At 54.1% G+C, this 17,308-nt stretch overlaps 3 protein-coding genes across 3 annotated transcripts; 1 reads left to right on the top strand and 2 right to left on the bottom strand.

The window, feature by feature from the left end:
* Nucleotides 1–2,613: 2,613 nt before the first annotated feature.
* On the top strand, nt 2,614–4,720 carry TM4SF19 (transmembrane 4 L six family member 19). The gene is made up of 4 exons (XM_056498350.1): nt 2,614–2,855; nt 2,957–3,025; nt 3,774–3,958; nt 4,370–4,720. Exons 1-4 carry the CDS (start codon nt 2,679–2,681, stop codon nt 4,554–4,556), a joined length of 618 nt encoding a protein of 205 aa, XP_056354325.1. The 5' UTR covers nt 2,614–2,678; the 3' UTR covers nt 4,557–4,720.
* A 1,173-nt stretch (nt 4,721–5,893) lies between these two features.
* NEU4 (neuraminidase 4) lies at nt 5,894–10,445 on the bottom strand. Its single transcript, XM_056498332.1, has 4 exons — nt 9,285–10,445; nt 8,401–8,606; nt 7,857–8,112; nt 5,894–7,466 (listed from the first exon to the last, which is right to left on the bottom strand). Exons 2-4 carry the CDS (start codon nt 8,599–8,601, stop codon nt 6,460–6,462), a joined length of 1,464 nt encoding a protein of 487 aa, XP_056354307.1. The 5' UTR covers nt 8,602–8,606; nt 9,285–10,445; the 3' UTR covers nt 5,894–6,459.
* On the bottom strand, nt 10,424–16,323 carry GAL3ST2 (galactose-3-O-sulfotransferase 2). The gene is given in 5 exon segments (XM_056498333.1): nt 10,424–12,202; nt 12,277–12,556; nt 12,979–13,065; nt 16,203–16,302; nt 16,305–16,323. Coding segments are annotated over 5 exon segments (1,350 nt in total). The 3' UTR covers nt 10,424–11,338.
* Between the last annotated feature and the right edge of the window lie 985 nt (nt 16,324–17,308).

The raw sequence follows: 17,308 nt of genomic DNA, 5'->3' as shown, positions 1-17,308 counted from the left end.
ATTATGATTATTCTTATAAGGAAAAGATCAGCAATCAAGGAAAGAGAGTGTCACCCAGATGCTTCACACTTCCTGGCGTGGGGTTTCTGTGGGAGATGATGGAGCAGGTCATGTGTGTGGTGGGAACCTCAGATTGCTGTGACGTGGGAAAGGCACAGGATGAGGTTGCAAAACATTTTCTTCCAGCAGAGTGAAAAATGGTTTTGCCTCAAGTGAAAAAAAGAGAGGAAGAAAGGAGAACCTGGACTCTGCTTATCCTGCATCTGTCTTGGTTTTAGAGACTGATTTGTCTTGAGCATGGTGCTAATGATGCCAAGGTGTCAGGTTCAACCTGCAAGGGCCACTCACTCCTGCTGGGTTCCTTCCACCTCAGACTGTTCTGAGATTGTGACTCAAATGGGAATTCCTCTCCTGCTGCCAGCTCTGATTTTCCTTTCAGAGGGACTGTCAGATAATCTGCTCCTCATTTTTGCAAGAGGAATGGAATTGCCTGCTGTAACTCAACCTCACCCATTCATCTTTTCCCATGTGGCTGTTGGAGGCTCTCAGAACTCTCCTTGGAGAAGGCTGAGCAAAGAACTCTTCTTTGCCATTCTTCTCTCTGCTTGTGCCACCTGCAACTCCTCTGCCAACAAAACTGCCCCATTTTTGCCTTTTTTTGGTGCTCCAGTTTCCCTGACTCCTATTCTTGGGCACAAAGGTCATTCATGTTCTCCTGATCCTGTTCCTGACCTTCTCTGTGGCAGTTGGAGTTTCCCTGTTCCACAGTAACTGCCAGCCATGGCAGATAGGAAATGCTGATATCTGATGACTTGTAATAATTAATATACCCGGAAATTACCTCCCTCTCTCAATCTATTTACCAAGGCATGAGATACACACATGGTGGGAATACACTCAACACCTGAGAGGAAGCAAAGGGTGGGAGGTAGGAGCCAGCTGGCACATGGGAATGTTGTTCTGAAGTTTTTATTGAAGCATTAGAGAGGAAATTATCCTAACATATTCACCCCAGGTTGTTCCAGGAGCTACAGAGTTCACTGCTCAGGCACTGGTTGAGGCATTTAGTGCAGATGTGGGAGAAGCCTTAAAATCTGAGGCTTTGCCTGTTTTGGTGAGCTGTGGTGTGAATTCTGAAATGGGGAAGAACAAGGCAGAAGCAGAGCTCCAGTGCTGGCTCATCCTGCCACTCATCCTTCCTTGGGATGGGCACACAGAGGGGATGATCTGGTGGGTGGCCCTGGGGGAAGGAGGGGAGGGGAGCCCAGGCTGAGGTGTCATAAATAGTCACCCATGGGTGCTGCCTCCAGGCCAGGGCTCATCCCAGGGGGACACTGCTGCTGCTCAGGCTTCACTCCAGGTAAGCTGGGAAGTGGGGAGGGCTTCCTGGGCTTTGCTGGGATCTGATTTTGGCCATGGAGATGGACTGGCAGAAGGGAGTCCTGCTATGGAGACAGGATCACCTCACAGGGTTTGTCTGTGTGGCTGAGGAGCTGCTTGCTCAGGGGGGTGTTTGGAGGGGACAGCACACCATGGGAGCTTCCTGGGGGAAAGAGAGCTCCTGCCATCCCCAGGGACAGGGCAGCAGTGGAGGGAAGGAGAGACCTTGGAGAGGTTGAGGGGTGATGTGCAGAAAAGCTGGAGCTGTTCCAGAAGGAGGTGGGACTCAGCAAAGGGTACTCGTGGCTGTGGGAGGACCACACACAATCCCTGGACTGCAGGCAGGGCCTCACTGGGGGCAAGAGACCCTAAATTCCCTGTAACCAAGGCAGGGATGGTGGAAAGCAAGAGGTGTTATTCTAGGATGGGTGGAGCTGATGGTCCCCCTCAGGTGTCAGGAACAACCACACAGTGCCACAGCCACTTCTGCTTTGCAAAGCCAGAGCAAGAAACAGCTTGACCTGGGGAACTTGTGCAAAACTGGCTGCAATCTAGCAGGAAAGGGGGAATGTATAAGCCCAACTTCAAGCCAAAGGAATTTAGGGTAGAAAACAGATGGGAGGCAGGAGAACAGCAAACCTGCTATTTTCAGCAGTCCCAGAGTGACCAATGGACATTCTGTACAAAAAGAGGGTGCTGTAGGTGCAGCAGAGAGGTGATTTTGGACAAGGTATCACCTGGAGATGGGCAGGTGCTTTCTAGATAAACTCATAACCTAATAAGATGCCAGTGGAACTGGAGGGTAGGTAATAATGTTTTCTTAATTAAATATAATTGGTTGCAGCATACTCAGACCTATGGTAGGACTAGTGCATGACAAGGATGGAATTGCTGTTGGATTTGACTGGAGACTGATGTGCTCTCACAAGCCCTTGTACAAGGATTTTGCCTCTTTCCTGGCAAAGCTTTTTCCCTCCTGCTTGTTGTAAAAACCAAACTGAGCTGTGCTGGGTGGTTGGCTCCCTGCAGTACCATTTTCATAGAAATTATTTTGGTTGGAAGGGGCCGTAAAGGCAAAGGAGTGTTAGAAATTCCACTGGGAACTGCCCTCAAGAAGGGGCAGTGACAGCCAAAAGCACAACCCAGCTGAGATGGGCTTGGGGTAGGGAAGCCTTGGGGTGCTGAGGGGCCAAGTGCAGCCCTTCCCCTCCTGCTCTCCCTCCCCAGGGCCAGGTGCAGCCCTTCCCCTCCTGCTCTCCCTTCCCCTCCTCTCCTCTCGGTTCCCACGCAGGACAGCCATGTGCGTGGGGAAGTGCAGCCGGATCGTGGGGCCCTGCCTGCTGGTGCTGGGCACTCTCTCCACGGCAGCCAGCATCCTGCTGCTGTTCCCTGGTGGAAGCTCCAAGTACCTGCAGGAGGGGCACATCAGCAGCCACGCCAAGGCTGTGCCCGGCGTCTGGGGCGGCGGCATCGCCGTGAGTACTGCGGGATCGCCGTGCTTCCTGCGGGCTGGAGCAGGGACCGAGGGGTGCCGCTGGCTCCCCGGGGTCCCCCAGCTGCGGTTTTGTCCCTGCAGGTGCTGCTGGCAGCGACCCACATCACAGCTCTGGGGTGGCAGCGCTCCGGCTGCGGCACCCGCCACCACGTAAGGCAGGGCTGGGACCCCGAGTAAAGCACTGGGGGGACACGGCAGGGATCCCCCTCTCCCAGGAACTGCTCTCCAATGGCCCCACCACGGGCCATGGCAGGGTGCAGTGATTCTGTCAATAAGGGCACAACTGGCACCAGCACCAGTCTTTTATTAGAAACTTCTCATGCCTTCTCTCAGTGGGCTCCTTTCCTCACAGGCAGCTCCACACAGCTCTGACTCCTTTCCTCATTAGCTGCTTCCCACAGCTCTGACTCCTTCTTTCCTCTCTGCAAGTTCCCTTCTTCCTTCTCCATGGCCAGCTAAACCCAGCCTGTGCCTAACCCAGCCACCCAGCCCTGTCTGTCCCTCACACAGCATCTTCTCACCTTGTCTGTCCCTTGCAGGACCACACATCCCTTCCTCCTCACAGCACAGCCAGCAGACTCTGGATCTCAAGCTCCAACTGCATTTACAATTTTCTAGCTAGCCCACTCTTTTATAACACCCATCACTGGGCAGCAAGGCTGTCCCCACTCCTCAGCAATCAGTACAGCTGTAACCCATTGAGGAAAATTGCCTTCTGCACTATCCTTACAAACCATCTCCCCACAGAGGGAAGATAGGGCAGGGCTCCAGTGAGAGCTGGGATGGGCTGTGCAGGTCACTGCCTCTCTCCACAGCTGGGGAGGGGAGTTTCCCCCTCCCAAACTCTGCAGCTGTGATTTGCATGCCCTGACCCGTGTCCCCACGGTGCTCCCTGCAGGCGTTCATCTCCGTGGTGCTGTCCAAGCTGGCTCTGCTGGGCGCTGCTGCCTGCTTTGTGCTCTCTGGGGTGGGACTGACCAACGGCCCCCTCTGCTTCTACAACACCTCCCAGCTGGGCCTCAGGCACGGAGCCCTCTGGGGATACCCCTTCCTGGATGCCATTGACCAGGGGCCTCATGCCAGGTGAGGGGCTGGATCATCACTGCCTCATCCATTTGTTGCTAATTATGTGGATTAATTAAGGTGGTTGGGTGGTGGTTGATGCAGGGTGCTGGTAGCTCAAGGAGTGCTCACCTTCCATGGATTTCTACATGGGGCTTCCCATCTTCATCACCCCCCCTAACCCTGCTCATCCTCTGGATGAAGGATGGGATGTCTGGGGGATACTGCAGCACATAATGGGGCTCCAAGAGAGCTGAAGAGGAACTGTGGGAAAGGACAAAGAGGAATGGCTTCCCACGGGCAGAGAGTGCATTTATGGTGGATATGGGAAGAAATTCTTCATTTATGGTGGATATGGGAAGAAATTCTTCCTTGGGAGGGAGGTGATGGGATTCTGGACCTGCTGCAGCTTCTGCCCTTCCTGTCACGCAGGGCTGACAGCTACCTGTACAATCAGAGAACCTGGAGCATCTGCCTGGAGCCCGAGGGCATCGTGAGCTGGCACGTGGTGCTGTTCTCCCTGCTGCTGCTCCTCAGCGTGGCTGAGATGGTGCTGGCCCTGCTCCAGATCCTCAATGGCTGCCTTGGCTGCCTCTGTGGCTTCTGTGAGGGCAAGTAGGGCCCCGTGGTGGTGCCAGGAGGCTGCTGCTCGGAGGAGGTGGCACCCAGGGGTCACCTGGCTGCTGGCACACGCCACAGAGAGGGCACAGCAGGAGCTGTGACACCAGCCCAGTGCAAGAGCTGGAGAGATGGACAGAGCCCTGGGGGGATGGACACCACCTTGGCTGATGTGCCAAGGGCTGCTCCTGTGCAGATCCCCTGGCTCAGGCCATGTCCCTTCCCTTGGGCTTGGTGGTCACTGGGGGTGGAAACTGGCCCAGTAAGGATGGAGGTGAGGACCTGGCTTCCAGCAGCTGCCTCAGCCACTCCTTGTGATACTGAAATGAGGCAGAGAACCAATTTTCTACCATAGCACAGCCTGAAGCATTAGAAAGCAGGAATTTATCACAGAGCTGGACACACACAGGATGTCTCCTCTAATTGAATGTGTGCTGTGAAACTGCACAACAGGGTGTTTGTTCCATCACAATCAGATTCATTACAAGGGGCTTCCTAGAGAATACAGAAACATCACTTTTCCTAGAACCAATTTACATTCCTGGAAGTCCTTTCTGGTCCTGTTTTCTGCAGGGATGTCTGGTGGTTGTACTCACTGAGTGCCCCAATATTGGGACCTTGCCTGGAACTTCTCTCAGGACACGAGCTGCTGTTTCTTGTTACACAACTTTGCCACAAAATGTTCCTCATTATCTGTTTCTCCACTGGTTCCAGCTGTGTTTAGCATCCTGTGTGCCTACTTTTACATCCTTTTATCTCACTTGCTAGTTAGTCTTTATGTTCTGTTTTGCAGCTTCAAGGGAATTGAAAATTTCTGTTCTCCATGCTGTCTGTCACTTGTCAGCTCCCACCCACCCCAGTGGAAAATGAGAGATGGTGCTGTCACAGGCTGAAGAGCTGGACACTTTTGTTAACCAGTTCATTTTTAGGGCAGTTGAGCTGGTGTTTGTCCCCTGCACAGGGCAGGACAGGTGAAGGAGACCCAAGGAGCTGAGCTGGGGCACTCAGATGGAGTCATGCTGGGGAGGCAGAGCTGGAATTGAGGTGCAGCCCCCAAAGTTCACCCACACAACAGTGTCAGGATGCTGCTGATGCCCAGGAGCAGGACCCCACTCCTGTGCTCAACCTCAGCCTGCCTGTGCTGGGAGTTCCAGACTGACAGGGGTCACAGGAGAGCAGTGATGGCCATGGCACATTAAAAAAACAAATTCCAGACCTAACAAAACATTAAGTGGGTCATTGGGGTGGTTGAACTCCAGTTGGCACCTGAGCACCACTCAGCCCCATCCCATGGGAGGGGGAGAGAATCAGAGGGGTAAAAGTGAGACACCTCCTGGGTTGACATAAAAACACTTTAATAATTGAAATAATAATTATAAATTGTAATAAAAAGGAAAATAATGAAGAGAGAGAACTAAAAGCCCAAACATACAAGTTATGCAACACAAATATTTTTCATTAGATCAAATATAAACCCCAGATCCATCCCAGCTACTAAGAAGGAGTGGAACTGTACCCCAGCCCAAACCCCATCAGTGACTTCAGAGACATTGAGAAAAAAAATCTTTTCATGAAAAAGAAATTATTTGACATTTGACATATTTATATAGCACAACAATTTATAACAAGGGGAGCACCATATTCCCCTGAGCCAGCACAGGGATGGCACAGGATACCCCTGGCTGCCTCCCCCTGCACTGCTGCTGCTGCCCCCCAACATCTGTTTGCTTGCCTGGAGAGGAGCCTGAGGCTCCCAACCAAAACAGAGTTTAAAAATAGCAATAAAAAGGAGAGAAACCCCAGTGTGGGGACAGTGACACGCCTGTGTGTGATGTGGCCATGCTGGAGGGGTTGATGCTCTGGGATGCAGCACTGGGGTGGGTGGGGAGCTGACCAGGGTGGGCTCAGGACACGAGGCAGCTCCTTCTCCTCCTCTTGGCCCGGTGGCAGGGAGCAGTGGCCGTCAGGGGGATGTTCTGCAGCACGTCGTGCAGCGTGAACATGCTGAAGGAGATCTGCTCGTAGGGGGAGCGTGTGCCGTTCTCGTAGAGGCAGCCGAAGGCGATGGCCGTGCCCCCGGCCACCGGCGCCTCCCCGGGGGACAGCTCCAGGTACGCCAGGTCCGAGTAGGCGCTCGGGCCCTCGTAGATGACCCAGGGCTCCGTCCAGCTCTCTGCGTCCCTGGGGAAGGTGCTCAGGTGAACCCCCATGTTGACCCGCGACATGGAGCTGGTGGGGTGCGAGTAGAGGATCCATGTTGGTGGCTGGAAGAAAGGAGTGGGGCTGGGGGATGCTGCAGAGTGCCCCTGGAGCAAGGTGACACTGTGGGCATCATTGTGATGCTCACTGGGCTCGTCTGGCTGATGGTGGCTGCCAGTGAGCAGCCCAGCACCTCCTGCCTGCCGGGCGGGCAGGTGCCTGAGCCCCCGGAGCGCCCCGGGGAGCAGCGGGCGGGCTGAGCCCTGGAGGGGTGTCCTGGTGCCCCGGGAGGCGCTGGGGACGTACACGAGTGGCGCGGGGAAGCCAATGACGCTGCCGTGGCAGCCGTGGGGGGGCTCCACCAGCCGCTGCACCAGCTGCCCCCCGTGGAACACGGCCCCGTCATCCGTGCTGAGCGCCTGGACCCTGAAGCCCAAGGGGCTGCGGGCGTTGCAGTAGAGCACGTTGGATCCGTCCTCCTCGTCCACGGACACCAGCTGGCACTCGCCCGTCTGCAGGTTGGGGATGAACTCCCCGAAGCGCCAGCCGCGGCCGTGGTCGTCGCTGTAGAAGGCGAAGGAGTGCGGGGTGGTCTTGCAGAGCTGCCCGAAGCACTCCTTGCAGTCGATGTGGTAGCTGTAGGCGGGCACCAGCAGCCGGCCCGAGCGCAGCTGGATCCCGTGCCCGGGGCCCAGCGCGAACGTCGCCCAGTCTGGGGAGCGGAGATGGGACGGGGTGAGGAGTGGCCGCCGTGCTGTCCTGCCATGCCCGACGGGAGGGTCCCCACGGCTTCCTCCCAGTCAAGCCAAGCCAAGCAGTGGGGTGGGAGGGCAACAGAGCCCAGTGCTGCCTAGTGGTCCTCACACATGACCCATTGCTATGGGGTCTCTCCATCTTTTCCCCACCCCCAGTAACTGATATAGATACTCCCTCCATCCTTTCTCCCCTCTGCTTGAGATCCTCTTCCACCTCTTTGGAAGCTTGTGGGATTCCTATGTCCAAGTCACCCCCAGCAATGCCACTGGTGGCTCCAGGAGCCAACACCCAGGGCCACCCCCTTGCTGGCTGCTCTCCCCTCTCCTCACCCCCTACCATTGGGTACCTTTGATGGTCGCACCAATGACCTCCTGTGTCAGGTCTGTGGCTGTGCTCCAGCTCAGGCCCTGGTCAGCACTGGTGACACAGCAGAGGCGGGTGACGTTTTGGCCGGTGACAATCTGGTAGGCTTCAGGCGTCCTGCCCAGCACGGTGATGAAGAAGAGGAAGAGGGTGCCTGTGAACTCATCGTAGAGTGGGCAGGGGTTCATCGACCGGTGGTGCTGCAGCGTTGCCGTCTCCAGCACACGCATGTCTTCCCACTGCCCAGGGAGGAGGAGCAGGAGAGGACAGAGAGGAGTAAGGACCATCCCACTTTTTTTGCCCAGAGCAGCTGTGGCTGCCCCATCCCTGAAGTGTTCTGGCTGGGTTGGACAGGACTTGGAGCAACCTGGGATAGCAGAAGGTGTGAGATGGTCCCTTCCAACCAAAACAAATGCCTCCCCTCCCCATGTGGCTGTCTCCAGGAGCTTGGCTCTGGCACACCCAAGCAAAGAGGCCAGTCCCCCGTCTGTCCCCATTCCCCAGTGTGTCCCCTGCCCCTGTCCCACCTCCACGTAGCTGCCGTAGATGGTGCCGCGGCGCAGCACCAGCAGGTTGGCGTGGGCATCGTCGGCGCTGAGGCGCTCCTCGGCGAACGCCAGCAGCTTGGCCACGCAGGGCAGGTAGAGCAGGGCGGGCACACGGTAGGTGACACCGTTGGATTCCTTCTCAAAGAGCACGGTCCGGGCCGGGAAGTGCCGGGAGCCCATGGCAGCTGCAGCAGAATGAGGGTGGTGAGCTGATGAAGGGGGGGGGATCGGCGCTGGGCATGGGCAGGGCACGGGGCTGTCCTTGGAAGGGTTTGGGCTTTAACTTGGGTCTGGTAACCCCCCGGGAGCAGGGGCTGAGTGTGTGCTGGCAAGTCACCGCAGCTCGGAGGTGGGTCAGGGCAGAGGGTACCAGCGCGGAGGCTGACCTGGGACCCCAAAATAAAATTGATCTTTAAGATGCTTATCTGGGAAATGAAGGCAAAGAGCAGGGTGAGACCTGCAGCTCCATGCTCTCTTCCAGGAGGCAGTGGGAGAGCAGAGCCCACAGGAGACCCCTGGAGCAGCCCAGGCTCACGGTGACGGGGTCAGGGAGCGTTCTGTGCCCCTGGTGCCTCAGTGCCATGGAGCCAGCTCGCCCCTTGCTCCCCCTGCTCTGCGGGGCAAGCTGAGGTGCACAGCACGGACAGTGGAGTCCCCAGCCGGGCTGTCCCTGTGGCAGAGGGTGAGAGCTCTTCCCACATGTCTTTCCTTCAGGGACAGGTCAGCTGTCCCCAGCTGGAGGTTCTCACCACAGAAGGAGACGGGCATCCACGCCAGGCTCAGTGGAGCAGCCACTCTGACCCGTGGTTTCATCAGGAGCTTTCGCTGACCCACCACCCCCCGGAGAAAGGGAAGGAACTCACCGGGTCCTGCTCAGCCGCAGTGTCCGTCTGTCCCTCGGCCGCACACAGGACCGCGGCTGCCGCCGGCTTTCCGCAGAGCTGTCGCCACCCGCTGCCCTGGCAGGTCCCCGCGATGGTCACGGGGCTCCACGGCGGTGCCCGGGCAGAATCGCTGAGTCAGCAGCGGCGCTGGTGCCGTGCCCGTGGCACAAAGGAGCCGTGACGGGCCCGGGGCCCCGCGGCCGCCGAGCCCCTGCTGGGTCCTCCGGCCGGGGCAGCAAGGGGATGCACGGGGCGGCAATTGCATCTCCTGCCTCAGTTTCCCCCCTCCTGCAGGCTGGGAGCGGCCAGACTTCCCTGCCCAGGGACTCCAGCCCGTGTTCACCACAGCCCACCCCGCCGTGAGCTCCCCAGCCTGGAGCTGTGCTCCAGAGGGTCCCAGCCCTCCCAGGACCCCCAGCCTTCCGTGAGCCCCCAGCCTTCCCAGCCTTTCCAGGATCCTCAGCCTTCCCAGGACCCCCAGCATCTCCAGGACCCCCAGCCCTATCCGAACCCCCCAGCACCACAGAATCCACAAGCTTCCCAGGACCCCCAGCCCTCCCAAACTGCACACAGATCAGCTACTAAGAAACGATTTTTATACCTATATTCCAATATTCCATCTCTGTGATCAGTTTAGATAAAAGGGCTTGACAAAATTCACATGGCAAATCACGGATCAGAAGCTCCAAGGGGAAAACTGAGGCGGAGGCTGCAGAACCGCCCGGGAAGAGCCCCTGGGATGGCCCAGGGTGACCACGTGTGGCTCCAGCAGCTCCGCCTGGCTGCTACAAAAGCCTCCCAAGGTTTGGGTTAATTTCAGTGAGGGTTCCTGTAACACGGGACTGTGAAAGTGATGTTAATCTGTGTTGTTCCTGCTGGACACCTGGGCTGGTTAACCCCTGCCTCAGCTGCTAAACAGAGCTGAGGAAAATCCTGGCTCTGCTTCTCACCCCTCTCCCCCTGACAGCATCACTCCTGATTCCCAGCTGGAGCTGCTGCCCCACAGCTTCACCCAAAGGCATCACAGCCAGCCAAGTGACCCCAGAGGCATCCTCCCCATCCTGCCACCCTGCCCTGCTGCTGTGGCAGTGCCAGCAAGGTTTGTGAGGATGGCAGCACCAAGCCAAATGGACTTGGTGTCACTGCTTGTCACCTGTTCCCAACACATCGGTCAGTGCCAACTTACACTGACAAAACTCCAGTGTTTAAGGCTGAGCCAGCATCTCCTCCTGCCTGTGCTGGCCAGGGCAGCAGCAGGGACCTGGATGCACCAGACCAACTCTGTCTCACTCCATCCCCTCCTAATCTGTGCTGGAGAGTTTGGCCAGCACAGCAAGGGGGCTCCAAAAACACATCTGCTGATAAAGGGCTGTGGGGATGCTGCACCCAAAGGAACATCCATGCCCAGGGACCCTTGCCTGGGAGCGAGGGACAAAACCACAAAACCTCCTCCCAGGGGAGCACTGACCTCTCCCACATGGGACAGAGGCCCATTCACCTGGTGACACATGAGAGGCACAGCTTACATGTCACTGGCACGGCAGCCACACCAAAGGCAGCTCCAGCAGCGTGGGGCGGTCACTCCTCACTGAGGGACACCCACCATCTCTCCTGCTTTTCGAGCACTGTGTCCCCTTGTCACACTCCCCTCACTTCCCTCCCCCTCCCCTAAGCCCTCCAAAAATCAGAACTCGCTCCAGTGAACTGTGACCAGGCTGATGTAACGATGGATATCAAATGGAATCAAATTAAGGCAAATGATCACGCTCGTGATTAATGATTAAGAGGCTGGAATGCAGCTGCAGCCAGTCTGGCTCCCTCCAGCTGGGAACAGGCAGGTGGGATCACACAGGATCTGGTCAATGCAGAGCCTTTGGCTCAAGGTCCCCAAAAAGAAACCAACCACCAACTTGCTGACCCTAAACAAAGCCCCCACTGCCTCCCCCTCATGCACAAGAGTCCTGTGGGTCAGTTACAAGTCAGACAAGGGGTGATGCAAAGCGGTGGGAAGCCACAGTGGGTTGCCACATGTCCTAGTTGGACACTGGGAGCTGGACACTCCTCTCATGGAGGTTGGTCCACAGCAATGGCAATCCCACCTCCTTCCTCTTCTTGTGTGGGTGTTGGACAGCATAAAGGTAGGATGTGTACTGGAGCTCTGGTATGACCATTTTCTGGCAGGTTCTCAGAGTCCTGTTGTCCAAGTCTTGTTTGATGTTGTAACCCAGGATATCTGCAGCCCCTGACTGGAAAGGCAGGAGAGCTTTATTCCTGATGTCATCCTTCCTCACTGCCTCCTGCTCTGAGAGACAAGTCTCCATGAGCTCCCTCTGTCTGGCTCGCAGGTGATCCACCTCCTTTTGCAGCACCTCCAGCCCTATGGTCTCCTCAATCCTTCTCCAGAAGCTCTGGTTGAAGTGCAGGTACAGCTTCCAGTCCAGTGAGCACCACGCTTTTATCTGCTCCTCACTTTCTGGAGTCAATGTCTGGACAGTGTCCTGGCTTCTGGAATTGAGCTTGAAGTAAATCACATCATCCAGATCCCAGCACAAAGCGTGCTTCAAGAGGATCATGGACTCATCAAAGTAGTCTGCTATCAGGATGAGGTGGAAGTTCTGCTCAATCTCCTCCAGGACGGCCTGGGTGTACTGCGTGTCATCCTCTGCATTGTTATTGTAGCCAAAGTCAAACCACATGATATTCCTGGCATAGATGTTTTCCCTGTAATCTGCTGGGTGGTAATACTTGGTGGGTGATGCCAGGAACTCGTTCACATTCTTGGAGCTCCTGAAGGCAGGCACATTGTTCTTGTAGTAGATGTAGGAAGACTCCAGCAGAGGAATGGGGTTCCTCAGGATGGAGAAGTAGAAGGTGTTGGCTGCCATCACTCTTTTTACCTGTTTGTGGGAGGAAGAAGAGGTTAGTCCTGTCCCAGCCAAGTTTCTCCTCAGGTGCCATGGCTCTTTCTTACCTCCAGGGGGTTAAACCGCAGGTGGTTGCACATGATGTTGTAATTTTGGCCTATGGTTTTAAAACCCTCCACAAAGTGGGCCACGAAAGTCCTTGGGTATCCCAGGTGGAAGAGCTGGTCAGCAGGGAGGGCGACAGTGAGGTTGTACCTCTCTGCAAACCTGAACATGATGTTGAGCACAGTGCTGCTGGCAGTCTTGTGGGTTTTGAGGAACATGACGTTCGTCTTGGCATGGCACGGCGTGGGAGGGATCAGCAGCTCCTCCTGGCTCTTTGAGATTCTGCAGGAAGGCAGCAGATGGGGCAAAGAGACTCTGGTGCTGCACCCCATCTCTGAGACCTGGCAAAGCCCAACCCAGGTGCTCCTCTGACACCACACCTGCAGCTGCTCCAAGGCTGCATCCAAATCAGCCCCAAAACCTCAGTGTAGATGTTTTTCCCCTCAAGTTTTCGCCCCTCTCCAGATTCTCACTTAGCAAAGACTTCAGCTCAGTCCCCTTTTCCCACACAGCTGATTTTGTCCCAAAGAGGTTGTGCTTCAGCCAATTCAATTCTTACCCCAAACATGGATCTAGAACCTAGCTTTGGGCCACCACCCTTCGAGCTTTAGCCCAAGCCTCATGATACATAAATCAGGTGTCAGAGGTAACATCCCAGCTGCTACAGGCACAGGAAACTGCAGCCTTGCTTCTGCCTCACTTACCTGTAATTCTTATTTTTCATATGGAAGATTCCTGAGAGGCAGGTAAGTCCCAAGCAGAGGCTGAAAATGATGAGACACCTGACATGCCTGGGAAAAAAGTAGAGTTTCAGTGGATTTTTAGGAAACAGTCCTGCCCTGAACCCCCTCATTTCGCACCCTGCCCTCAGGAGCTTTAATCACTGTGAGCACAGTTTTATATCTCAGTTTTGGCAGCCACCATTGGACCCTGAGCTGTGCAGCTCTGGTGTTAAGAGGCAAGACAGTGAGAAATTGCACTTTCACTATTTCTCTCCTAATTTTGGCCTTTGGCAAGACACAGTGTGCTTCAGGCAGAGCCTAAGCTCTTCCCACAGCCTCCTGCTCTTCTTGGCTGCCTTTTGTTTTGCTTTTCTTTCGGTTTTCTGGGGCTTTAGAGCTTATTCACTATTCAAACTCCTAGATTATTCACCAGAAAACGAGCCCTTTGTAGGGGTATAAAGACTTCCCTGGTGAGAAACCTGAGCAGCTCCTGTAATCACATCACTCCAGAAGCTGGGGATTGGAAAAAACCCACTAAACTGAGATTGTTTTGCACTATAAATACGATGTTTCAAGACAAAAAATCAAATAACCCAACAGCACCTGAAATGGATTATTACACCCCACTTTCAAATGGGGGGGTTGGGTAATGATGAAGGAGGAGTCTTTTCCAGCACTAATTAAATAACCACAGTGTATCAAGGTGTCCTGGCACATTGCAGGGGGCTGGAACAGGATGGTCTTTAATGTCTCTTCCAACTCAAAACATCCTATGGCACTATGAGCATCATCACAACACTCCAGCTGGGACAGAGAGAGGATCTTTTGCAGGTTTGATGCCCTCCTAGAAGGAATTTTTCACCACCAAGTTTGATCTGACTTCTCTCATCCGCGATTTTTTAGCTCCGTGTGAATCTCATGTTTGCAGACATGCCCAAAATGCAGCAGATCAGGCTTTACTCTGTTTTGAGAAGATATAATCCCAATTTACAGCATGGTGTGGTCACACCTGTGGCTTCTCCTCTCCTAAGGGAGTAAGCAAGCCTTCAAGCCTTCCTCCAAAAGCCTTTCCCAAAACCAGGGGAGACCCTCAGCCACAGCTGGTACCAACCTCTGACAGCAATTTGCACCACAGCTTCTGCATGCAGAATTTCAAGACAGACCTGCAGGCAAGATTTCATCAGGATTTCCTAATTTTTTGGCCCCAGGCCTGTTAGGGGGATGGGAGTGGGACAATCCCCTGTCCTTGGAGACGAGATGGGAGAAGAAAGGCAGAGGAGCCCAAGGACAGTGAGCAGGCTACACGCAGCCCCCGTGCCAATTTTCTTGGTCTTTCATTTAAACTGAAGCTGCCCTACATGTGATGGTTTTCTCAAGCATGTCACCCTGCCTGATTGGAGGTCCTTCCTAAGCTGACATCCTCCTGCTGCACCTTTTCTGTTGAATTTCATGGGTGCAGTAACAGTCCATTTTCTAATTTAGGTAGTGTCCCCAAAATGGCAACTCTGAATGATGTTTGAATTATCTAGGCCCATACTATGGTTACTTCCTGGAATGGTCAGTTTTAAGGAGCAAGAGTGACTGATCTCTGCAGGACATGGTCCATGCAGGTGCCAGTCCCCACACAGAAATGGCAGGCTTCTTATCCCAGGGGTGACAAACAATGCATTATCATGGCATGGTGCTTGTTCCTGTGCCTGGGACGGATGGATGGATGGATGGATGGATGGATGGATGGATGGATGGATGGATGGATATCTGCCTTCCAGCCCAGGGAACAAGCAGGGAGTGGTGACATGGAGGGAACTCTCCTGCACCTCAGCCCAGCGAAGGCGAGTGAGGAAGGTGCCCAGAGAAAGAGCCAAGAGCAGGGATCGAGGAGATCCCCAGGGAGGAGTGGGGGAAAATGGAGAGCCTGGGGATGAGAGGAGTGCTGCAGGTACACAAGGTGCAGGCCAGTACACTTGTGGAGTCCTGTGCCTGACCATTCGTCCCCATGCCCCCCTGGGCTCAGCCACCCACAAACACACTCGGAAAATTAGGAAATTAGGTGGCTGAATAAATAAATCTCTCACAGAACAAACTGATGGCACCTTTCCCTCCTTTTACAAAGCCCCTCCATCACATCTTGTGCTTGGAAACAAATGAGCTCTTGAAATGTTTTGGGGTTTTTTACTGACAGAAAGCATGAAGGATTGTCACCTAGAGCAAACACAGATTTTGAACACAGTGTGACTGCTCTCCCAGAACACAGCACAGGGCCAGTGTAGTATTTGCTACCAGACCTTGCTTCCAGTACTCATTCCAGAATAAGACATGACAACTGTTTGGAAGTCTGCTAAGAACGATTACATTTCAGGCTCTCTATGCTCCAAATGCGTGTCATGGAAATTATGAGAATATCAAGAAGCATTTGGAAAATGCTCTCACACACTTGGTGTGGTATTTGGGGCTGTCCTTTGCAGGACCAGCAGTTGCACTTGATTATCCCTGTGGATCCCTTCCAGCTCAGAATATTCTGATTTTATGCCTGCAAACCTGCACTGGGGTTTCACCCTGACTTGGCCCCCACCACCCTGCCACATCTCTGTGGGAGCATTAAGCTGTGTTCCCTTAGTGTCACACACCCCATCTTGTCATAACACTGCAAGTCTCTGACCTGCACAGCGTCATGGAATTGTTTAGGCTGCAAAAGACCGCTAAGATCTGGTGAAGCAAAGTTCAAAAGAGAAAACCCCAACCTGAATGTTGCACTAAAGTTATCTGAACGAGCCTGAAAGACCTTTGAGAAGCACTTGGGAGCTGATTGCTAAGACCCAAAATTCTAAGAAGCCAAAAAACCCACGGAGCACTTGGCAGGTCTGGTGCCAGAGGTTCCACTTGCCCTTCCAGCCTGTGCTGTGCTATCTCCCCTCTGGGGAGGAAAACTACTTCTCTTAGAGGTGCAGCTATAGATGCTTTAAGGCTTGGGATCCCCTTCTTGCTCCTTTGGCTTAAGCCGAAAATAACAGACATCTGCATCAAACTAACAAGGTTCTTTTCAATTAAAAGACCTGGAACACAGACAAGAAATAATAACGGCAGAACGAATCCCCTCCCTGGAGTAAATTGTAACTAACTCTATAGGTTATTAACAACTTCCAGGGATAACTTGAACCAGACCTTCCTGCAAAGCAAGTTTTAGTTCGGCACCCCTCTGCCCTTACCTTGGAGTGCACCCAGGGCTTTTCATGCTGCTGCGAACTGGGAAATATCTCCTTTGCAAATCGACTCCAGTGCCTGTTTGTCTCCTCTGGCTCTTGGTGACCACGTCTCTATTTCTAGCATCCCTTCACTGCTATAAATGGCTGGGATAGGTGAGGACAAAGGGAGTGGCTAGGTGTTCCCTGGAGTGGGTGGGAGTTAATTAATAAGCCATGAAAAGCGCTGGTATGGCAGGACACCAACACAGGTATGTGTTGCTGCCTCGGGACACAGCGTTCGCAGCAGCTTCGCCGGGAAGGAAAGGTTTAACTGGGATTCCTTAGCGGGGATCGATCCCTTTCTCTCCTGGCTGCAGGAGGGAGGCGCCGGGGGCTCACGGTGGGATCCAGGCAGGGAGATAGTGCAGGGCACTGGACCTTTGTCACCCTGCACAACATCACATCGCCAGGGGCCGTGATCAGTGCCTGCTGTCCCTTTTATCCACTGATTGCTCGGTGGGTAAGGACAGGAATTCCCTGCCAGACACATAAGAGCAAATTAGGGACAACAGCAAAACAGGAAATTGTGTTCACCTATGGAAAATTCCTCTTAAAATATTTACAGTTCAAACGTTTTGGTAAAAAAATGCAATTATTGTAGCTGGAGGTTAACAGCTTAACACACTTGGCTGTATCCAGGCTTGGGAGGGAGAAATCTAGCCCCTAAAGGGGCATTATTTTATGTTTTATCTCTGGTGTTATTAACAACTGTTACAATTTGTATTATGCAGGAATTCCAGATTTCACTGAGGCTGCTGAATACCAGCACTTCACAAAGTGGGTTTGATGGTTGCAGCTTGCCCTAGGAGAGCAGAATCTGTCCTGCAGGTCTGGAGGTGGGTGATACTGGGGTGCAGCCAATGTTCTCCTCATTTGGGCAACACAAAGTGTACCCTCATCTCCCAGCCTGGATTAGGGGGAATTGTGTTGTTACTTTGGTCTTTCATGGCCATGCCATGTTCCAGCACCTCCTGGTGGTCCCTTTTCCCTCCCCACACACAGTGCCACCTTTCTAACCCTTGTGTGCTGTTGGCCCAACGCCCCCCATGAACAGCCAAACTCTCAGCACT

Source organism: Oenanthe melanoleuca, chromosome 9, assembly GCF_029582105.1.
Source record: "Oenanthe melanoleuca isolate GR-GAL-2019-014 chromosome 9, OMel1.0, whole genome shotgun sequence".
In the NCBI taxonomy this organism is placed as follows: Eukaryota; Metazoa; Chordata; class Aves; order Passeriformes; family Muscicapidae; genus Oenanthe; species Oenanthe melanoleuca.
The sequence above is the reverse complement of the archived record's forward strand: the minus strand, read 5'-3'. Positions and strand labels throughout refer to the sequence as shown.